This window comes from Papilio xuthus, unplaced genomic scaffold, assembly GCF_000836235.2.
Source record: "Papilio xuthus unplaced genomic scaffold, Pxut_1.1 DF824888.1, whole genome shotgun sequence".
NCBI lineage: Eukaryota > Metazoa > Arthropoda > Insecta > Lepidoptera > Papilionidae > Papilio > Papilio xuthus.
In genome coordinates, this window is record NW_013533761.1 from 3,437,717 (window position 1) to 3,459,655 (window position 21,939).

A 21,939-nucleotide genomic window follows, 5' to 3' on the forward strand; every position below is an offset into this window, starting at 1 on the left:
AAGGTAAATAACGGTCATCAATATAACAGAACTGTAAAACAATCCATCCAAATTTATATTTATTATCTATGTAGTCTTATGTACAAAAATCTTAATTAATATATTATAATTTTGTTAAAATAATATAAGTTTTTTTTAAATATTAATAGTTTATATGCAGTCCAGTGAACATTATTTTAATATGCATTTCAATGGAATAAATTAGTACAAGAAACTAAGGCAAGATATGGCAACACAGCTAGTAAATATAAAATATTTTAATGGTTGATGTAACAGTACGAGTCTTCTGATCCATGCGGTGTCTCCATCCGGGTATGTTAGGCATCTACCCGTCATAAACGCGTTTAAACTTCGTGATTTGATGGTGCTCGTAGTCTAATGATCTGGTATTCAATTTTAAATCACTTGTGAATAAATATTTTTTTACAGTTCTATTGATAAAATAATTCACTATCCATATTTAAAATAGGTTTTTAGATATAAGTATTAAATTAACGCACAAACATTGGTTCCATACAACTAGAATTATAGATTATGTGCACATTTTAGTGCCAATTTTCACAAGTCTTCCACTAGACTGTACCGTGCATGTTGTAATGTATTTTGGTGTCGATTAGTGAGATTTATTTAAGAAAATAATGAACTAATAAAAATAGCAGATTGCAAAATAAAGTGAAAACTTAATAAAGTGCCGGTAATGTTTTAAAACTACCAAAGGACACTAGCAGCATTATAAATGATGTAGGTAGTTTGCTATCTGATTTTGAGGAATAAAATATACTAAAACTTTCGTTTAATTATGAACCATGCGAAGTAAAGACAATTTGTAAGAATAAAATATTAATAAACATTTTTAATATCAACAGCAATCATTGCTTGTGTTGCCTACTTAAAATAGTTTTTTTTTAATTAGGGCGAAATAGATAGCAATTAGGTTTTATTGCATAATTTTATTTTAGTTACCATAAATATGTTATGAATGCTCAATTGTGTGGTATGTAATTTTTTATACTTGCAATCATTATTGTATTTTGAAAAATAAAACGTTACAATCAATTCAGTTGTTTTATTTTATTTTACTGGTATTTCAAACAAAAAAAAGCCTTGATTGCCTTGCGACAAAATCTTGTCGAGTTAACATTGAGCAAAGCAGTTTTTTTGCAATACCACTAAAGAAGATGACTGTATGAATTTTTTGCTCTATAATTGCATTGCATTTAGTAATATTTTTCAGCACATAATATTGTAAACAAAGGAGTAATTCATGTGATTTAACATCGATATTAGAAAAGTCCTTGTCTCTTTGCGATCCATTTTTATATTATCTATGTTTTGTTTATGGTTCACGTCATTGACGATTTGTTTCATAATCAGCTGATCTTTTTGACATTCACGTCAAACATGTTGACGTAATGTTACGTCAAATTGGAATAATACAATACTCGTAACCTCGAATTGTAAATATTACAAAATTAAACTTATGTAGCAAATATCGCACTATTTAATTTAATTATGTTTAATTATTAAGGAAGGAAAAGTGTTAAAAAGTAAGTATAAAGTCACTTCAGTATGTTTTTCACATGATTCGATGTATGATGTAAAAGTAAATATTTCTTACAAGATTTGTCTCCGTCGGGCTAGAGGATATCTTTATCGGAGGTCTTGTTTCAAAAATGCGTGTTGTTTGATGTTGTCGCTCGTAAATAACGAGTTATGTGGTGATTACTGCGATTTTATTGTTAAATAATATCGCGATACGTTTTATAGCAAATATGGATTTTCTCGTGGGAGGCCTTGCGGGCGTTGGCGCAGGCTTTTTCAGTAATCCATTTGATGTGGTGAAAACGCGTATGCAGTTGCAAGGAGAGCTTCGGGCACGCGGACAACATAATGTGTATTATAAAAATGTTCCACATGCAATTTATACTATTATCAAACATGATGGAGTGGCTTCATTACAAAAAGGATTGGTGCCTGCTCTGTGGTTCCAATTGGTTGTCAATGGAGTGCGGTAAGTTAGATTTTCATACTAATAAAGCATAATTATGATAAAGCTTCTACATTTACTAATCAAGTTGTAACTCACATATTCATTTCTTTCATTTTGATTATAGATAAAACCTACTGTTTTAAATTAATCTTTACATTTTGGTTTTCTTTTAATCATCAATAAGCACAAATTTTGTGTAAAGTTTGTTGCATGTTGTTAATCATCGCTGATATGATATAATGATTCTGTTCGCAGAATTTATTCTATGAAATGAGAGAAAACTCACTGTAATCAAGGATATATAAGGAAGTATACAGGATGTTTCCAGGAACAATCCATCATTCATTTGTTTTATGGTAATCAAATATTAACATTTTAATAAAAATACTAACAAAATATCAACTTTGTTTATTTGAAATGAAATTATTTGACTATTCATTCACCAATAAACAATCACATCTCAATATTTCATTTATCATTTAGCTTTTCATCTTTAACCTTCTTTAAGTTGCCTCTATTTTAATATTTTATGAAAAAAATAATGCTTATTTTAATGCAAACAATATAGTGTTCGACATAATTCATACTTAAAATTATTTTAGGTTAGGTATATACCAACATGCCGATGATTATGGTTTACTAAGAGATGACATGAACAATACAAAGTTTATAAATAGTTTGTTCTTTGGTTCATTGGCTGGGATGGTAGGAGCATTCTTCGGTAGCCCGTTGCAACTAGTCAAGACACAGTTAATGTCATATTCTTCAGAAAAGATAGCAGTTGGTACGCAACATGCACATAGTGGTATGACATATGCAATCATGAAGATATACAGGAAGAATGGTTTGTCCGGTTTGTTTAGGGGAGCTCATGGGATGATGATAAGAAATTCTATTGGATCAGCGTCACAAATTGCATCTTTCTCTATGTAAGTATTTTTTTGTTTACTTCATTTTTAATTGCAAACAAATCTGTACCAATATATATTACTGTCTATGATCTGTCCAAGATGAAGATATTGACTACATTATAAGTAGTGGTTGAGCGTCTTTGTCAAAATAAAACAATTAGCTTATGTGATTCTCACATACATAAGTAATTTTTTATTAAAAGTCCTGTCATTTACCGGGAATAAACTCAGATTTACGGACAGACAGAGTTCCTGTTTTGTTTTAAGTTTTTATAAATTCTGTGTATACTTAAATCATTCAAATTATTTTTCAGGAGCAAAGAATGGATGGACAATAATAATTTATTCCAGCAATCAAAATATCTATCAGCATTTATAGCGGGTAACATTGGGGCTATTATGAAAACCGTTACACTTACCCCTATGGATGTTATTATGACGCGACTATACAATCAAGGTAAGGTTCTTGAATAAATTAAGATATTTTCAACCCTATTGCGATTAGAATAGGGTTCACAGTGTAATAACAATTGCTCATATGTTTTTCAACAACTCAGAGGTCCTTACGGTGAAGGAAAACATCGCGATGCAATCTGAACATATCTGAGAAGAAATTCAATGATATGTGTGAAGTCAACCAAACCGCACTTGGCCAGCGTGGTTGACTATGGACTAATCACCCTTAACTTAGGGTAGGCTCCGAGCCCCTAGATGGGGACGTATAGTGAGCTGATGATGATGATGATGAATCACAAATCCATACGCTTTTGACTTTTTTATTTTTCTTCATTATTATTGTTTCTTTTCAGCCGTAGACGCAAATGGTCGTGGTCTTCTTTATTCAGGTATACTGGACTGTGCGCGTAAGATCACCAAGACAGAAGGTCTTTTGGCATTTTACAAAGGAATAGGACCATCATACCTCAGGCAAGCACCACATTCGGTTCTGCTTCTGGTATTTTGGGACATGTTGAAGGATTTAGAAAAATATTTAGGCTGGAAGAAATTAAATGCATAACCATAGAGTTATAGATATTTGCTCTGTTTCAAATAAATCTTTTTCTATGTTAAAATAATCTAGGCATTCATTTTGAAATGTATTTTCGATACCAAATGAGGTTAAATTATTTTATTTGTTATTTTCACATTATCTGTAGGAGTTCTATTATTGAAATTAGGTAATTAATGTATGTATAAATTTGCCAAAGATCATATTTATGCTAATCTTGTGTTATATCTAAGTGTCTGCCAGTGAAATCCCACTTTTATCTGCTACTTTTTGTGCCTGATCGATTTGTGTACCTATTTTTAAAATAGATATTTTGTTAGGTTAGGTTTCATCACAGTTTGATGTTTCAGTATTATTATGATGATGAATCTTATCATTACATTATGAATAGTTTATTTACTTTAAATATAAGATAAATCCAGTCAAGGCCAACAACATATTATTCAATTTATGATAACATTACTTATAAATGACGATGTGTTATGTATAATTCGTATTTCTGTAATGACAGCCATGACCTTGAATTTATAATACTGTCATCTCTTTCGTTCTTTTGGCTAAAACAGAGATGACGATATGTTGTTGTTTTATTTCGGCAGTAGCGCATGGTTACATTATCGATGGCTTTTTTAATCTATGGAATAGTTTTGTAATCATTGAAATTGACTTTTATAGATATTATTTATGGACCAAGGCACCGCCGCGACTTTACGTGCAATTATCGTACTTGAAGTATCGTTTTATTCCTATCTCTACTTAATAAATCAATTGTTTAGATAAGTTGTTTACTTATAAATTACAAATAAACTTTAGGTTTAGTAGAAAATTTGTACACCAAAAATGTTTATGAAGAGATTGTTGATCATTGTTTGAGAAATAATAAATTGTTTTAGAGTAAAACTGTCTTTTTTTTACGAATTAATATTTTATTTTAAATGGAATCATTTCATCGGTAATCTTATATAATCATATTCATAAAATAAAAACATATTTTCTTAAACTAAACTAATTCCTAGGGCCCGAAAACAGCGGGAAATATGACACGCACAAGAAAAGATGGCGTCCTACGCGACGTCACAGACATGGCGATGGGCGGGATATCGGCGATGTTTGCGACGCTATTTACTAATCCTATCGAGGTTGTGAAGACCCGTCTGCAGCTGCAGGGAGAGTTGGCCGCGCGCGGAAAACACGCTGTCTTCTATAGGAATGTGCCTCATGGCTTGTTTGTCATTGGGCGTGCTGAGGGCTTGCTAGCCTTGCAGAGCGGATTGCCCGCCATGCTAGGATTCCAATTTTGTTTGAATACGTTTAGGTAAGTCCAGGTATAAAATGTAAAATAATGTTTAATCATTAATTATACTAAGACTTTAGTTAAAATACAAAGTCTCAGAGCAGAGGCCGATATGTTAGTAGTTACTAGAAATATATTTCAGATTAGGAGTATACCGTATATCGGAACGTCGTGGTCTTATTACTGATGGCGATGGTCGAGTGTCAGTGGTGGGCGGTGCGGTTGCAGCGGGGCTCGGCGGCGCGCTCGGCTCCATTGCAGGCACGCCGTTCTTTCTAGTTAAGACACGACTGCAGGCGCAGGCCGCTAAAGCCATCGCTGTCGGATATCAGCATACACACAGCGGGACCTTCAATGCGTTGATAGATATTTACAGAAGAGAAGGTGTTAAGGGTTAGTATGTTTCTTCCAAGCTGTATTTTTATAATCTTACCGAACTGTTTTCAAAATCTATATAAAAGAAAGTCGTTTTAGTTACACTGTTTATAACTCAAGAACGGCTTTACCAATATGGCTGAAAGTTGGTGAGGAGGTAGCTTAAAGTCAGGAGACGGACATAGGATACTATTTATTCTTTTTTTCGAATGTATGCCTTGAAGAGCTGCGTTTTATTTAACTTACTAATATTATAAATTCGAATGTTTAGATGTGGATGGATGGGTGAGCTGCACTATTTAAGTTTTTTATATATCCACGCGGACGGAGTCGAGGGCGACAGCTAGTTATTAATAATTAGAGGTTTCTTCAACTACTATTAATGTCATTCAAACCTCTAGGTATATTCCGTGGTGTTTACCCTCAAATCCCGCGCGGCGCAGTTGGCAGTAGTTCTCAGATGGTGAGCTTCGCCTATGCCAAGCAGTGGCTACTTGACCGTGACATCTGCACCACCTCGCCACTCCTGCTGTCATTTCTTGGCGCCAATCTTGGCGGGGTTGTCATGACCTTTTGTTTGAACCCATTTGACGTGATGGCCACTAGGCTTTCCAATCAACGTAAGTATTTTTACACCCTTTTTACTTTAAAACGACGCTTAGTGAAAAGTAAAAAAGTAAGTTTAACTATCCTTCAGTCTTGTTGAATGAGGATTAAGCCGCTATGAGTATCATTACCACTTCTAGGAAACAAAATTAAATCTACATGTGTGTTTTTTAAATTGTTTCGAAGCTTCCGTATGAACTTTTTCCGTAATTTATATTTTCAGCCGTGGACAATAACAATAAAGGTACACTATATCGCGGTATGTCTGACTGTTTCCTCAAGATGTTGAGGTCTGAGGGAGCTGGGGCCTTCTACAAGGGAGTTGGTGCCAACTATCTACGTTTGGGTCCTCACACCGTTTTACTGTTGGTCTGTTGGGACCAACTTAAAATATTAGAAGAATTTCTAAGAAGTTGACAAACATATTCCAAAATATAAACATGTTGAATGTCTTAGGTAGTTGACGAGATAATACTTGATATTTCAATTTTAATTAATTTTAATTTAATTTTATGAATCATCATCATCAGCTCACTATATGTACGTCCCCACCGAGGGGCTCGAAGCCTACCCTAAGTTAAGGAAGATTAGGCCATAGTCAACCACGCTGGCCAAGTGCGGGTTGGTTGACTTCACACATATAATTGAATTTCTTATCAGATATGTGCAGGTTGCATCACGATGTTTTCCTTCACCATAAGAACGTCGGATAAATGTACATATGTAAATCGGAAATCGATAAACACATTGGTACATGGCGGGATTCGAACCCAGGACCTGCAGATCGCAAGTCAAGTGCTTGACCACTGAGCCACCGACGCTCACAATTTTATGAATGATAAGAAGTAAATATTAAAGGTTTTATCTTCATTCTTTTTATTTGCAGCATTGTTAATTAATAGAATAATTGCTTTTATTTCATATTGACAAAGAATTATTATTGTTATGTTATTTTCAATATTCGATGGGGAATTTAATTTTATAACTTTTATATTAATTTTATTTGGGTATTAGATATTTATGTGTTTCTTTTTTTTATAAACTTATATAAAATGTCAGTGGAAGAACATAATAAATACGTTTTTTATGGATTTTCATATTTTATGACTACAGTACAAAGAATATTGTCATTTCTTATTATTTTTTAATAAATTTATATTTTATTAAAGTTGTTCATGTTTTTACATTTGTGTGTTTTTTTTTACAAATTACCATGATTTTCTTCGGCAGAAACAGCCTTAAAACATTTTATCTCTTATTGTACGATATAAAAATTTTCCAGAGAAAAAAAAATTGTGGATTGAATTGAAAAAATATCATTGAATAATCATATTTATATTTTCGAGGTCCTTGTTAATTATGTAACAAATATTTGTTCTATAAAAATCTCTACCTGGTGCTTAAGTTGGCACGTTGGGCAAAACAACACTGTTGTGTCCGACGTGCCAAATCAAATGCTATACGGACCACATTGTGATACTATCGGTGCCTCTAGTGACGTTACTGAATAAAAACTCCTTAAAACACATTTAAACGAAAAAGTTTTATGTCATTTTGACTTATTAAATTTCCAAGTTGAAAATACACAAAAAATCTAAGCAAAAATAGTTGTTTAAATGATTAACAGTTAAAATACAAAAAAAAGCAGAAAAAGGAAAATGTCTGTTACAAATGCTATGTTCATTTTCGAAGTTGTGGTACAAAGTGTTAAAAATATGACAAATTCCACAGAATTGGTTATAAGAAGTGATTTTGCTGACATATTTTCCTTAGAATTAAAAGATCCCAAGCAAATGCATATAGTTATGCCCGAGCCCCTTCCCTTGCCACCTGAGCCGCCAGGGAAAAAGAAAAAAAAAGAGAAAAAGCCAAAGGGTAAGAAAAAGGGTGCAGTGGAGGCCCCGCCCCCGGAGCCTGTGATACAGTCTGGGCAGTCTGTATTATTTTCCAGCAGCCCCGAAGTACTCACACAGAATATGAAAGGTTGCCCAATGCAAATATCTTTATGGAATAAAGAAGATTATACAACATGCATCGGATCTGTTTCAATACCATGGGATTCCCAGTTTCTCAAGTATTTAGAATTACTTTACAAATGCCAGGACGCACCTCCAGTAACTCTGAACGAAGAATACAATATATTTGAAGAAGGAACAGCTAAATTAATAGCAAAGCTTGGAATTCAAGTTAAACTTTCATACTTAGGCGATAAGGTAACATCAGCGTTTCGCACGCTTTCGGAAGACCCAGTAATAAAAAAAGTATTGTACACCGGTATGAATTCAAAAACAACATCCTATATATGCACGATGAAGACGACAGATGAGGTGTTCGAAGAGAACTGCAACAAAGTGGAAAATAATTATATTATAGATAAACCACGTCCTCCACATATGATTTTCGCTGATTACAAAAATGCACCAGGTGCAAGATTTACCTTTACTGATGGAGATTACTGTTGTATGGGTCACGCAGATAAACCACCAAACTCTCCACATAAGGCGCCAGAAACTTGTCCCGATATAGATTTCATAATAGAATATGTTCGAAAAATTATAACCTCATGTTACGATAATATGAGAATGCTGACTCCTCGTCCGACAATAAAGCCAAGAATAAAAGCGACAGATATTGATAGGCTATGCTACTGCAAAGAAACCAACTGGCCGCAGAACGAACTTTCATCGAGATTTAAAAAAGAAGTGCAAAAAGATCCGTGTCCTCTGTGTAGAACGCCTGGTGCAAGAGATGCAAAGCCGACTGGAAAAGTAGCGGCGACATTTGACATAGCTAACATAAGAGGTCCTTGCGGGCGACACGATTGCAAAATAGCCAGAGGTGTTCGAGCCTATATAGAAAACCTTATAGAGGAAGACAACAAAGAAATAAAAATAGACGACATTATTGGACCTTGTGGAAGCAAAGAATGTACTTTAGCTGAAAGGATTCAACAATTTCTTCGTCAAGAAGGAGTATTTAAAGAGATTAATAATGTTGAAGGTCTTTCTACTCAATGTGCTTGTATAGAGCAAATGCAAAATGCATTTATGAACAAGAAACCGCCTAAGGCGAGTGGCAGCGATGACTCTTCTACGAGTGACAGCGAAGGAGCTTGTAAGAAAAAAGGTTGTCCGTTTGGAGATAAGCCTAATACGACACAAGTTTATAATGTATATTATTTTTTTGTGAAATATGATAAAAGTGGCAGTGGAACATCTTCACCACCAGACACAAGTACCAATAAATCTTCTAAATTCGAATATTGTACATCGGAATGTCCCAGTATTAAAGCTACAGAGAAAACGTCCTGCTCTAAAAGTGCTTGTACATTTTCATCGACTAAAGACAGTAATAAAAATCCTACGACGAAAAGTGTCTGCGATTCCTTGAGTCAAACCATACAGCCGAGTCCTGACGACAGTAATGTTGTCATGGATTTTGATGAAATTAAAAACCCTTGTTGTGTTAAATCTTGTAATGTGGTTGAAACAGTAAAAGATTTTATAGTGCAAGGAGCCAGAAGTGAAAAAAAGATTTGCGTTACTGAAGATCCCTGTTACTGCGATTGTATTTGCAATTTTAACTTTTCGAATAAAACCACTTATTGTGCTGTTTGCGGAGGCTATGAATGCATAGGAGAAGATGTAAAACAGTTGCCCGAATTTCTTCAGCCACACCCATGTCCTGTTTATAATAAGCTTTACGACAAGCATTTCATAAAAGTACCAAGTCCATGGCCCGACGAGGACGCTCAGAAAGCACAAGATACTTTGAGTATAAAAAGTACTAAAGGCGGAGACACGAAGACATCAGAAAAGAAAATGCGCGGAACAAAATCTGGCATACATGAGTCTAAATCGGATCAGATGGGCTCTGATAGATCCTTCAGAAGCTCACATAAGATGAAATCTAGTAAAGCGTTAACGAAATCTAAAGCAAAGAAAAAGAAAGAAGAAGAGAAACCAAACAAAATAGTTCCTAAAATTGAAAAACAACGTAAGTTTTATTTTTTCATACCGTGATCACTTAAGATGTCTTCGTGTACAACATAATAAATTCAGAAGACATTAGATCTAATATAACTATTACAAAAGTGTATTATTATTGTTTTCTTTTTAATTCCAGCATCACCTGTTGAGAAACCGCCAGAGGTGAAATACCCATTTCCGCCTGTTCCGAAAAATATGGGCTGGCTTTGGACAGCCGAAGATGTTCCGGGCTTAAAGGTGAACACTTTTATTTTATTTAATATTATTACTCGCTGTTCTCGTTTTATTTTTTCCATCGACTATGCATTAAAACTGAAATGGTTTGGATTAATGTTTTTAACAATGATGATTCCATCTTGTTTTTTTTTTATGACACCATAAGTGTTCGCATGTTTGTTTTGTTGTGTTTTGGTTATTGCGTGATGATGTCTTTTTTTCTTTTTTTTGTGGTGAGTTTTTATTTTTGTTTATTTTGTTGTCTATCACTGTTGATGAAATAAGTTATGTTTAAAATAATTAATTTTTATGTTAAATTAACAATTATGGTATTAATTTTTCAGGATACAGCAAAAATGTGGTTCACCAAGTTAATGAAAAATACGTCATAAAAACTTTGCAAAATAAATGTAATCGTTACAATAAAAAATTTATTCTTTATATTGTGTTTTATTGTTTTTTAAAATATTAATTTTACTTGTATGTTACATCATATAAATATAATGTCTTTTTTTAACAGTTTCGACCGAAATGGAGGCCGGGTGCAGCCAACAAGATACTGGTACGACGGTACAGAGCAATTAGAGAAGGTGTTGATATTATAGCGAAAAAAAAGAGAGCCTTATTACAAAGAAAGAAGAAAATGGAAATGAAACCGACGCTAGTAGTGAAAAAGAAGAATGGCGACTACACAGTACAGATGGAAGTCTTCAAAAAATACTCAAAAGAACGTCTGATATTCCAATATCCTTATGATGAAAAACCACCACTAATATACACAATAGGAAAAACTGAAGAAGAAAAAGCTAAAATTCAAAAACAGAGGGAACGAAGAGAACGTCGAGAAACGAGACGGAAATGTCGCCTCCTTCAGTCTACGTTCCGTAATAGATGTCAAGAAATTTGTTTAAAAGCATATAATCAAGCTATTGGGTTATTACCATTGCCGGAACCCAATAATCCTGAATGCCCTTGTTACACCGATACGGTAAAACCTCTCTCTCCTCAAATAGACTCATGTTCCTGTTCTGACGAAGGAAGTATAACCAGTAGTGACACCGATAACGACGATTGGGTCATTGAGTTTACTCCTCCACTTGCACGTTGGGATCCTAAGGTAAAACATCCCCCAGTGCTTATGGATAATGAAAGTCAATACAATTATTTAGATTATAAAGTTAAGTTACTTGATAAAAATGGCAATCCAGTACCTAGATACTTCAAGGGTCCTGATGGAAAGCAGGAATGCAGCGATCTCGGTGGGTTTTGGGGCCCTAAGCATGTTTGGTTGGAGATTAATAAAGATGGTTACATAGGGCCAGATAATAGGTGGGTGCCAATGAATTTTACCGGTCCTGATGGTATGTTTTATTCGTCTGAAGAGGGATTTTTCACTGACAACACAGGTCGTACCCTAAGGATCGGAATCGATGGTTACATCGAGAAAGATGGTAAATGGGCTTGGTATTCAATCAGGAAATTACCAAAAAGTGTAAAATCTAAAACAATGTCAACCACCGAAACTGCAAGCTCTAAACTAGCAAAAGAGAAGTTAGAAAGTAAAAAACACGGCAAAGCGAAACCTGAGCCTGTGAAAAAACCAAATTCACCGAAAGCTCATGAAAAGAAAGTAGCAAGTAGTGCTATGGCAAAGGGTGGTAAAGAGAAACCTAAAAAAGTTGGTATTCGTGGCAAAGGAAATAGTCCTGTTGTAATGAGCGTTTCTGTCGATCGTGTTCAAAGAAAACTGATGCAGCAGGATGATGTAGAATATGCCATGGATCAAGCGAGGTTGGAAAGATACAATGAGATAATGGAACAAATTTATAACGAAGGATTAGAACTTAGGTTGCCGTCGAAAACAAATAGAGCTTGTAATACTTCAAAAAAGAGATTAAGTCCTTTGAGGATTCCAAATAAAATGGTCCAGAGAACTCGGTCCGTCAGGTCTATCGGCAATGGTGAAAGTGTTACCACAACAGGATCTGACTATCATTTTGCTAAATAAATATGTGTATGCTACAGTAATAAAGATATTTTTTTATGTAAATAAAATTGGAGTGTCTGTATGTCATATCTAAAAAAATATAGGAGGCAGGAGACCGGAGGTGTTTAGTCCTCTGCCCCTTAAAACTCTTTAATTAAAAAGAAAGAATGGGAAAGGGAAGTGGGTCTGATGAGGGGATTAAACAATAGTAAGGGGAAATATTCTCTTTCTGTATATCCTGTCCTCCGTCAACTAAAGGTGTCTGCAATTGCGAATGTGTATGGGCAGCGGTCGCTTTACTATTTCGACAAATTCAGGTGTCAGTTTGCTCGCTTGCCACCTTATACTTAATATAAAAAAGTCAAGTTGTTCAAAATACAAATTTTACGTAATTCGCAAACACACAAACATTGATTTTTATTTAAGTAAATAGTTAAGGTGTTAAGTGGACAGAGTTGGCGCGCTAGCATCGTCTTTTAGTTAGAATTGTTTTTTCATCAAGAAGTATATTTCTTGGAATTAAAAAAAAACTACTTTCAATCTTTGTAAAAAATCTGCGAACAATTTTCGAGCTTAATAATTTGAGAGATTATTAAATAACTCAGAAATCGCGGAGATATTCCTAAAAAAATTCTAAAAAAAAGAAACAACAGTCTGGCTGGTATAACACACCCAAACAATAACACAATAAAAATTGACATACCATTTTGGGAAAATTTTGAAATTTTCAAGTGTGAAATTTTAAAGTAATGAAAATAATTATTCTTGTTTATGTAACGTAAAGTGAATGAAAAATAATTCTGATAATGTCTTCTTCGGATTCATTGTTTTTGATAGAAATCAAAATAGAAGATTTCGTCAGTTTCATTAAATGTAGAGAGTTCGGAATTCTCTGTACATTTAGTGATTTGTTCGCGTTAGATATTAAAGATCCAAGAATAATACACAAAAAAGCAAAAGATCAATCCGCACTCACACGAAAAACAACACAAAGTGGTCCATTTAATGAAAAATCAAGGAAACCTAAACTGCAAGCCACTAATTCAATAGTTATTTCTTATGATGTCAATAGATTAATATCAAAGATGGAGAAGATGCCAATGGTAATATTTCTTCGCAAAAAATTTAAATCAGTCAGGGAATTTGGATTTATGCAATACGAATGGGAAAAATTATATATTGATTATTTGAAAAACTTAGAATTTACCAAGGAATTACCTCAACCAATTCAAACCGTGAAGAAATGTACAATATTAAACGACACAGGAAAACAGAAAATTGCGTGTTTTAAGACAACTGTGAAGTTAAGCTTAGTAAGAAATCAAAGTTCCATAATATCCGATATTATTCTAAACAAATCTCCGCCACAGTCAGTTGTTCCTCATAAAACTAAAACATCGAAGGATATTACTGATGAAAGGGAAGTGACTGGAGCTCGAAAATCCGATAGTAAAAAATCTTTGGTAACTACATTTATTTCAAACGATAAATTACACATAACGCTGAGTGAGGATTCACTAATAGATGTTCAAGATATAGACATAAATATAGATCAAAAGAAATCTAAAGTAAAAGAACTTATAACTTGGAAAGGAAGAATTTCAAACAGCACAACAGATTTAAATAAAATCAATTACATAAGCACAAGAAAATCAAAATCCACATCAGCAATACAAGCTTTTGAGAAATTTAATATTTTAAATTACATTTATAGAGAGATAAATGCTCCTCACAAGTACATACTTCCTAAACAACAAGTGTATTATGTTGGATATTTCACAGTTGAGCAAAATAAAAGTGATAGTAAATCAGGAAGAGAATCACGCTCAGATAAAACAAACGACAGTCAAACCGATAAATCAGACGATGCTTACAGAACTACTATAAGCAATGTAAATGATAGTAGCTCAAGTAGCAGTTCAGAAAGCGTATGTATATTTAGCAAAGAAGCAGAACTTAACGTTACTCAATGCAAAAAGGTTGATTGTGAAAATAGAGTACATAGAGATGTGCATACACCCCCGGATCCGCAAGTCTTGTTGGACTTGGAAAATTTGAACAAGATATGTTGTGATAAAACAGAAAAAGTCGAGGAAGTTGTAGGAGGGCTTACTGCGAAGATGAAGCTCGGCAATGATCCTTGTTATTGTACATGTGAATGTACATTTAGTTATACAAAGAAAACCACTCTTTGTGGTATTTGTGGTGGTTATGAAAAACTTGGAGAAGAATATGACCATGCGCCGAAGCACACATTTCCTATGCCTTGTCCTGTTTATCACAAACTTATGGACAAAAATAAATTAAAAGCTTTAAGTACATCTGGAAGTGATACTAAAAAGAAAGAAGATTCGGGCCAAAAAAGTGTAAGAACTGGATCAAAATCTGGTACTTCGTCTGATAAACGGTCAATAGCAGAGAAAAAAAGTGAATCCGAAAAGGACAGAAAAAAACCAAAAAAAGAAAAGAAAGACGACAGGTTCAAATTTAATTACGGTTATAAAGGTATACGTATGTATTTAATGATATTAATTTGAAAATTAAGTTATTTTAAAACATTATTCTTTTTTTATATAAATTTCATCCCTTACAGCTCCTCAAATCGGACATATCCACTGTGCAATGCCTTGCACGGGGACATTGGGTCCGGTGCCGAGAAATATGGGCTGGTTATGGACTGCTGACAATGTGCCAGGACTAAAGGTACCTAGTTTTGTGTTTGTATTTCCTTTTTTTCTTTTTTTTATTATTTTCTTTATTTTTTTTTTCATTTTTTTTTAGTTCAATCCCCAATGGAAACCCGGAGCTATTCACAAGTTTGTATACAGACTGTTAAAATTAGCTAGGAATCCAGGGGACGTTATTGCTAAAAAGAGAAGAAAGGATACAGGCAAGAAGAAGCGTCCATTGAAGAGGCCATTATTAGTAGTTAGTAAGAAGAACGGAGAGTATACCGTCACTATGGAAACGATGAAAAATTATGCGAAACCTAGACAACTAAACCAACAACCGTATGAAGATAAACCAGTCATGACCTATGTCATTGGTAGAACTGAAGAAGAAAATCTAGCCAGGCAAAAGAAGAAAGAGAGGGAACAAAGACGTCTCGAAAGAGCTCAGCGTATGTTTATTCAAAGCGCATTTAAAGATATGTGTCAAGAAATTTGTCTAAAGACTTACCAACAAGCTTTAGGAATCCTCCCCGACGCCGAGGATCCAACGTGTACTTGTTACCCAGCGGAGCCGGGCCCCGACAAGACCAATGTGAATGTTTCCTGCTCGTGTTCAGAAGTGTCAGACTCATTCAATTCAGATACAGACTCTGATGAATGGATAATTGAATTCACACCTCCGAACGCCACATTTGACCCTACGTATAAGTGCAAGAAAGTAGCCAAATGTGACAAGCATACACAATATTCATATTTAGATTTCCGAGTGAAATTACTCGACCGCTTCGGTAACCCTGTACCAAGATTTTTCAAAGGCCCAGATGGTAAGCAGCAATGTAGTGATTTAGGTGGATTTTGGAGTCCCGATCATAAATGGTTAGAAATAAACGTAGATGGATATATTGGACCCGATGAGCGGTGGGCTCCCAACACCTTTATAGGGCCTCATGGCGAAACTGTGGACGGTGAAGCTGGAAAATTTCAGACGACTGATGGGCATTGGCTCGTTGTTGGAGTTGATGGTTACGTAGATTGCCAAGGGCAATGGCGTTGGTACACTAAGTCGAGAGGTAAAATGAGCCAAAAGAGGCCATTGATGATGAGCGAAATGAAAAATTATTTCAAATATAAAAAAGATCACAACATGTTGAGAAAATCACCATCATCTTGGAGTTGTTTCGTTGGTGTTAGCCCTTTACAATTGTCGGCAAGAGGAATAACCGGACACGGAGCGGATAGAAAATTACTCAGGAAAAAATTAGAGGACTTAATAAAGCAAGGCATAAAAGTGCAAACGCCGCCGACGACTTATGTTTTATCTAATACGAAAGTAGGCCCTAAGAAGAAGAAGACTCCCCTGACGTCCCTTTCGACAGGGAAATGCAAACATTCGCTTCCATCAGATAAAGGGGTTGAGGCAGTGGATGAATACGGAAACAAAACGTACTTTAGATTTAAACGGTCTAAAAACAAAAGACCTAAACAAAGAATGGACGATTTAGCGAAACATGGAATTAGTTTGAGCTCTTTTCATGTCCCTTGCTTTCATTCTTTTATCAATTCTGAAATAATAAAGCAACAGCAAAGGAAAAGATTTCAGACATTCTCTATAGTAAGACACGGTGAAACTCAGATGTAGCAAATGTTTATTATTTATTTAAGTAGTATTGTCTTTTCTATCTTATTTGTTTGTCTGGGTTTATTAACATGTTTTTGTGTCAACCTGTACATAAATATTGTAATTTGGTTTGTAAAATTGTAACGTCATTAACTATAAGAGAAAAATAAATATTTATTTTTTATTCATTTTTTTTATTTTCTCAACAAGTTTTCAGCAGTAAAATAGTAATAAGTAAGTGCAAATGCAAATTATTTATAAATAAAATCAATAGCTTATTAAAAGATTTGATTTTAATAGGTATCAAAAGGTTGGAAACCGGGAGCCATATCAAAACGATTGTTGAGAAAACTGAATAAAGCAAAGCTATCGAAATCAGTCGTAAAGGAGGTGAAACAGACGAAACGGACTAAAAAGCGAAAAGAGGAAAAGGCAACTTTAATTATAAGTAAAATAGATGGAGAGTACAAGATAGAAATGCAAGCAGTACCAGACCCAAATGAAGAATGCCCCGAACAATATACACCTTTGGTATATAAGATAGCGAATGCGAATAACGAAGACAGAAATAATAAGAAAGAAAGAATTAAAAGAAGGATATTAAGAAGAGCCGCAAAAGATATTAAAGATTCTTATAACCCTAAAGCATGTGACGAAATATGTTTGAATGCTTATAAATATGCAGTTGGAATATTAAAACCCGATGACTATTTTTCTGGTCTTAAAAAAGATATGGATAAAGGTGATATTTTAGACAGTTGCTCTTGCTCTGATGTCGAAATGTCAAGTTGCACCTCCTCCGAAGTAGATTGGGAGATTCACTTTTCACCACCCTTAAGCAGTCTTCGGTAAAATTGACTTTTAATTTTAATGATTGTTAATAAAAGAATTTTTAATGTCAACTGTGTTTATTTTTATCAAATAAATTATTTAACATATCCCATATGACTAGAGACAGTGTTGTATGGGGAGCTATTCTTAAGTAGAGTGGTCCTAGCCCTTTGTAGAGTCCGTGAAGGCCTTCTTTTGTGTAAATCTTCGTGAGGCAGTCGAGCACGCCATTATAGAGTCGCTCACCTGTTGATGCTGGACCTGGACAGAGATATTTTTACGTTAACCATATAACACTTCGTTTTTTTATTAATATTTTGGTTTACAAGATAGCGATAGATAGCGTAAATCTTGTCAAATGAAAAATTCAATATAGCAGATGAATTACTAAAAAATTATATTGCGATTAACAACTCTGTAAGCAAGAAGAATAAAAATAGAAAGCATTTTCATCGTTTAACACATATCATAGGTCATTAAAGTAAGACATAAAATCATAGAGTTAAAAAAGTGCCCACGTTTAAAACCAAATGGTGATATTATAATGAAAATATGTGAATTAATGGTTTGAGGAATTAGCGTTAGTAATAAAACTTGTTAGGAAATACGAATAGAAATTTTTAAAACGATTTATTTTATCAAAATTGAAAGTTAAGAAAATTTACGTTTAATAAAACAACTACAATAGTGACAAAAATAATTTTAAAAACACTAAAACGAAGTAGAAGCGACTAACTCTCTTTAGTACACCATGCCCATAGCAACAATTACGATGAGTTTCATCTGAGTATTGACATCCCTTTTATTGTCTTTGAAAAGAACAGAGAAAACAATAACGTTCGTAAACAGTTGCCACGACAATTATTATTTACGATTACACAAAGCTTTTACAAGATATCCCTTGAGACCAAAGCAAGCGTAACAGCATGGACCAATTACCCTGATTGTAAAGACGCGTATTGACAACATCCAGTGGAGTCTCAAGGAGGACACACAACACGCCCGACACAATGCTCGCCGCGAACGCAAGCTTCACTGGTGCATTCTCACAGTAACCCAACCCTAAGATATATTCTTTCAGTCTGCAAACGTAAAAACGTTGAACTTTAAACGTATGTTAATAACGGAAGAATTAAAGACTATTGGGATATGACCGTAATTTTGGCAGTGTCTTCCATATACTGGAGAATTATGACGAACTCCTTAATTACCCTTTTTATTGGTTCTCATAAAACGTCAAATTTTAGGCGTATCATCGCTTGATGAGGTTTTTCTTACAATTGGTTTGCAAACCAAAACCTCATCCTGACTAGTCTACGCAAAAGATTCAAGACAATGATTCCATCATTTACAACGGCACCGAAAGTGTAAGCGACTAATTCCTAATCTATTTGAAATAATTATAAGTTAATATTTAATCATATTGATTTATTTACGATTAACATTTTGAGGTTAAGTCTTCATGCAGTTCATGAAAAATTCCGACACCAATGCTTTGCTGCTTCAGAGCAAACAGGACAAATGTATGGATACTCGGTGAGGAGTATAGCGAATGATGTCGTAGTTCTTCATACCCTGATTGTACAGACGAACAGCTGCCACGTCAAAGGGACATATAGCCACGGCCACCATGACGCCGCTGAGCGCACTCGCGGAAAACGCCAGTCCGAGTGACGACCGCTCGAATATATTATGAGATTGTAAAACTTCTTTGGCGCTGTAGACATAAAGTATTGTCTTCAAAAACTATGAAATACATGTATTACACATTCAAGTAAATGTGCAATTCTGTTAAGAAGATTACGAATTTAAAAATTAATCCGAGGTCTTTCTGTCACCAAGATTGACAAATGATTTTGATCATCATGTAAGCAATATGGTCACTTTTTAAATCAGGTATTTTTTAAAATTATCAAGTAAGATAACGTACGTGGAAAATGTCGTGAGCTGTGCTGCGCTGCCGACTGCCAGCCTTGCACAGGTCGCGTTCACACCAGCGAAGAAACCAGCTAAACCCTCGCTCTTATAGATTGTGATGAAACCATCAAACATACCTGAAATGTTACAAAGGAATTAAATACATTCGTTCTAAGAGTGCAAAGTAATAGTGGTACTTACTACTGCTTACTTGCCGAGTTTACTGGTGAAGTACCAGGACGTCATAGATTAAAGGCGTATAGTATAACCAAGTCCCACTTGATTGTCTCTTTTCTTTTAATTCATTACCAATTTCTAACATCCCAGTATATTACAACTGATTAGTTGGTTGATTATCATACGACCTGTGTCTCTTCGACTTTAAATATGCTAATCTTACGGGTAAAATAAGTGGTAAGTTACCCTTGTACCGGTATTGTCGTCCAACAGCGATACTGGGATGCGCGGCTGCTTGGATCCTAGTCTTGACCACAGAGACTGGGTTTGCGGCGAGACCGCTCATCACGCCACTCGCGCTAGACCAGAACATGGTCTTGTTAATACTGATCTCGCCGTCCTTACACTTTGTCCAACCTTGCACCTCAGCTATATGGTACATTCCTAATCTGAAAATGAATACAATAAGGATTGAATAATTTGTACCAGTAACCGTTGCGCGTCGGAGTCCTAATTTTAGTCCTCTTTCCCTTACCACTCTTTTCTTATGAGAAGGGGTAGTGGATTAGACGGTTGACGGGACTGAAGAAAGCGAATATTTCCCCTTCCTTTGCGTCTCCTCTTCCGTCAATTAAAGGTAGGCAACGCATCTGCAATTGCGGATGTCTATGGGCATCGGTGGCTTCGCCATTTCAAATTCAGGTGGCCGCTGGCTCGTTTACCACCTTATAATATATTTTTTTTAAAAATAGTTAATACACTTACCTAACAGAATTCATAGTGAATCCCAGTAGCATAGCGGGGGCGAGGCCCTTTTGCAGCGCGAGTATACCATCATTCTTCCCAATGACGTAGAGGGCGTGTAATATACCGCGGTACCGCGCCGTATGCTCGTGCCTCGCCCGCAGCTCGCCTTGCAGCTGGAATCTGGTCTTTACAACGTCCATGGGGTTGGTGAATATGGTCGCCCCAGCACCCGCCAGGCCACCAATCACGAAGTCCATTACGATTTAGAAATCTCTCTGAAATCGTTACATTTTAATAAAGATTTACTTTTTATGTTTATTTAAAGAGTTCTATTTTAATTGCCCTATAATTACCCCATTTTTGTTCAAATTGACGAATAAATCGTTCTGTAAATATGTTACATTAATTTTTGTCCCTGAACAGTAATTATTAGGCAGTTTTTTATCGCGTTTCTTATCTAAGATATAATTATATCTTAACATTTTAAGATGTGTAACGACGCCTCTACATTTAAATTGTTATATCGTTATAGGTATACAATAGTTTAAAGTAAGTTAAAAATTCAAGGTAATTTTTTTATTTTTTATAAAGAAAGAAGTCAATGAACTAAATTCGCTTTCCATTTAGATTCAAATACCGGACGATGCCAGACTGAACTTTTCTTGTTCAAATTAATGAAATACTGAAGAAGGGCGGCATCAAGATCACCCAAAACCAATGAATGTAGAAGAAGCAAGAGGTGAATCAAGACTGTACCAATAGGTCCGTGGTCACTGCTTACCTCGCTGGGTTACGGGTATGAATTATGTTTGTTGTTTTAAATGGATAGGAAATAAACATCGTCGACTGTACCTAGTATCGTTCGTTTGTTTACGCAGCGTAAAAATAAATTTGGAACGATTTATAGTTTCTTTTGCTTCTTAATTATAGAACATGTTTTGGTTCAATTTTAGTTCTTGTTTACAATTTATATTTCCATATTGATACTTTGATTACTTGATTTTTTGGTATTATTAAATGATACTAAAACTAGGCGTGTTACATAAGAATAGCAAAAGTGGCGACCGTGAAATAATAATCTACTACTCGTCAAGGTAAACTAATTTTGTCCTTATGTCAATAACGCAATGATACGGAAGCAATATTACTACGCATTTTTATATCTATAATAACTTTAATTTTTAATATTGAAGAATTTCACGGCCTGAATACATATATAAAAACATATATACTTCGTAAAATATCTATTATCCAATAGAGATATTTCAACATAACTGAAATTGATTATATGATTAAAAGTAATTTTTCTAATTTAATAACAGCAACATAACCTAAATTTTACACTGTTTATTTTATATGTAAACTTCTTAAGTCGGGAAAATGATCAAAATAATTCTATCTATTTAACTTACCATTAAAATGTATTGAACAACACTTACAAAACAAAACTTCCTAAAATAATATTTTTTATATCACGAAATGCTTTACCACACTTTTATGCACATATAAAATAAGTATTTGTTTTAATTATTTGAGATTCTAATGTAATTTAGTGCGAATGAACGACACACTTCATCGACACCGAATACACTACTAGAAT

The 21,939-nt window shown here is 34.6% G+C and overlaps 4 protein-coding genes across 7 annotated transcripts; 3 read left to right on the forward strand and 1 right to left on the reverse strand.

The window, feature by feature from the left end:
* Positions 1 to 1,402: 1,402 nt before the first annotated feature.
* On the forward strand, positions 1,403 to 6,694 carry LOC106127227 (solute carrier family 25 member 35). Of its 2 annotated transcripts, none has more exons than XM_013325298.1 (5): positions 1,403 to 1,547; positions 4,927 to 5,225; positions 5,347 to 5,597; positions 5,981 to 6,199; positions 6,409 to 6,694. In XM_013325298.1, exons 2-5 carry the CDS (start codon positions 4,948 to 4,950, stop codon positions 6,600 to 6,602), a joined length of 942 nt encoding a protein of 313 aa, XP_013180752.1. In that variant the 5' UTR covers positions 1,403 to 1,547; positions 4,927 to 4,947; the 3' UTR covers positions 6,603 to 6,694. The 2 variants fall into 2 exon arrangements, with proteins under 2 accessions (XP_013180752.1, XP_013180753.1); XM_013325299.1 differs by lacking the exons at positions 4,927 to 5,225; positions 5,347 to 5,597; positions 5,981 to 6,199; positions 6,409 to 6,694 and adding exons at positions 1,768 to 2,011; positions 2,593 to 2,919; positions 3,216 to 3,358; positions 3,711 to 4,014.
* A 1,067-nt stretch (positions 6,695 to 7,761) lies between these two features.
* LOC106127238 (uncharacterized) lies at positions 7,762 to 12,418 on the forward strand. Its single transcript, XM_013325318.1, has 3 exons — positions 7,762 to 10,181; positions 10,311 to 10,411; positions 10,911 to 12,418. The coding sequence occupies exons 1-3, from the start codon at positions 7,844 to 7,846 to the stop codon at positions 12,396 to 12,398; spliced, it is 3,927 nt and encodes a 1,308-aa protein (XP_013180772.1). The 5' UTR covers positions 7,762 to 7,843; the 3' UTR covers positions 12,399 to 12,418.
* A 685-nt stretch (positions 12,419 to 13,103) lies between these two features.
* On the forward strand, positions 13,104 to 16,823 carry LOC106127181 (uncharacterized). 2 transcript variants are annotated; one of them, XM_013325230.1, is made up of 3 exons: positions 13,104 to 14,888; positions 14,971 to 15,080; positions 15,159 to 16,823. In XM_013325230.1, the coding sequence occupies exons 1-3, from the start codon at positions 13,184 to 13,186 to the stop codon at positions 16,686 to 16,688; spliced, it is 3,345 nt and encodes a 1,114-aa protein (XP_013180684.1). In that variant the 5' UTR covers positions 13,104 to 13,183; the 3' UTR covers positions 16,689 to 16,823. The 2 variants fall into 2 exon arrangements, with proteins under 2 accessions (XP_013180684.1, XP_013180685.1); XM_013325231.1 differs by having other exon boundaries at positions 13,104 to 14,882.
* A 733-nt stretch (positions 16,824 to 17,556) lies between these two features.
* Positions 17,557 to 21,939, reverse strand: LOC106127182 (solute carrier family 25 member 35). Of its 2 annotated transcripts, none has more exons than XM_013325233.1 (6): positions 21,752 to 21,939; positions 20,358 to 20,614; positions 19,839 to 20,041; positions 19,429 to 19,552; positions 18,438 to 18,580; positions 17,557 to 17,759 (listed from the first exon to the last, which is right to left on the reverse strand). In XM_013325233.1, exons 2-6 carry the CDS (start codon positions 20,594 to 20,596, stop codon positions 17,566 to 17,568), a joined length of 903 nt encoding a protein of 300 aa, XP_013180687.1. In that variant the 5' UTR covers positions 20,597 to 20,614; positions 21,752 to 21,939; the 3' UTR covers positions 17,557 to 17,565. The 2 variants fall into 2 exon arrangements, with proteins under 2 accessions (XP_013180687.1, XP_013180686.1); XM_013325232.1 differs by lacking the exon at positions 18,438 to 18,580 and adding an exon at positions 19,073 to 19,215.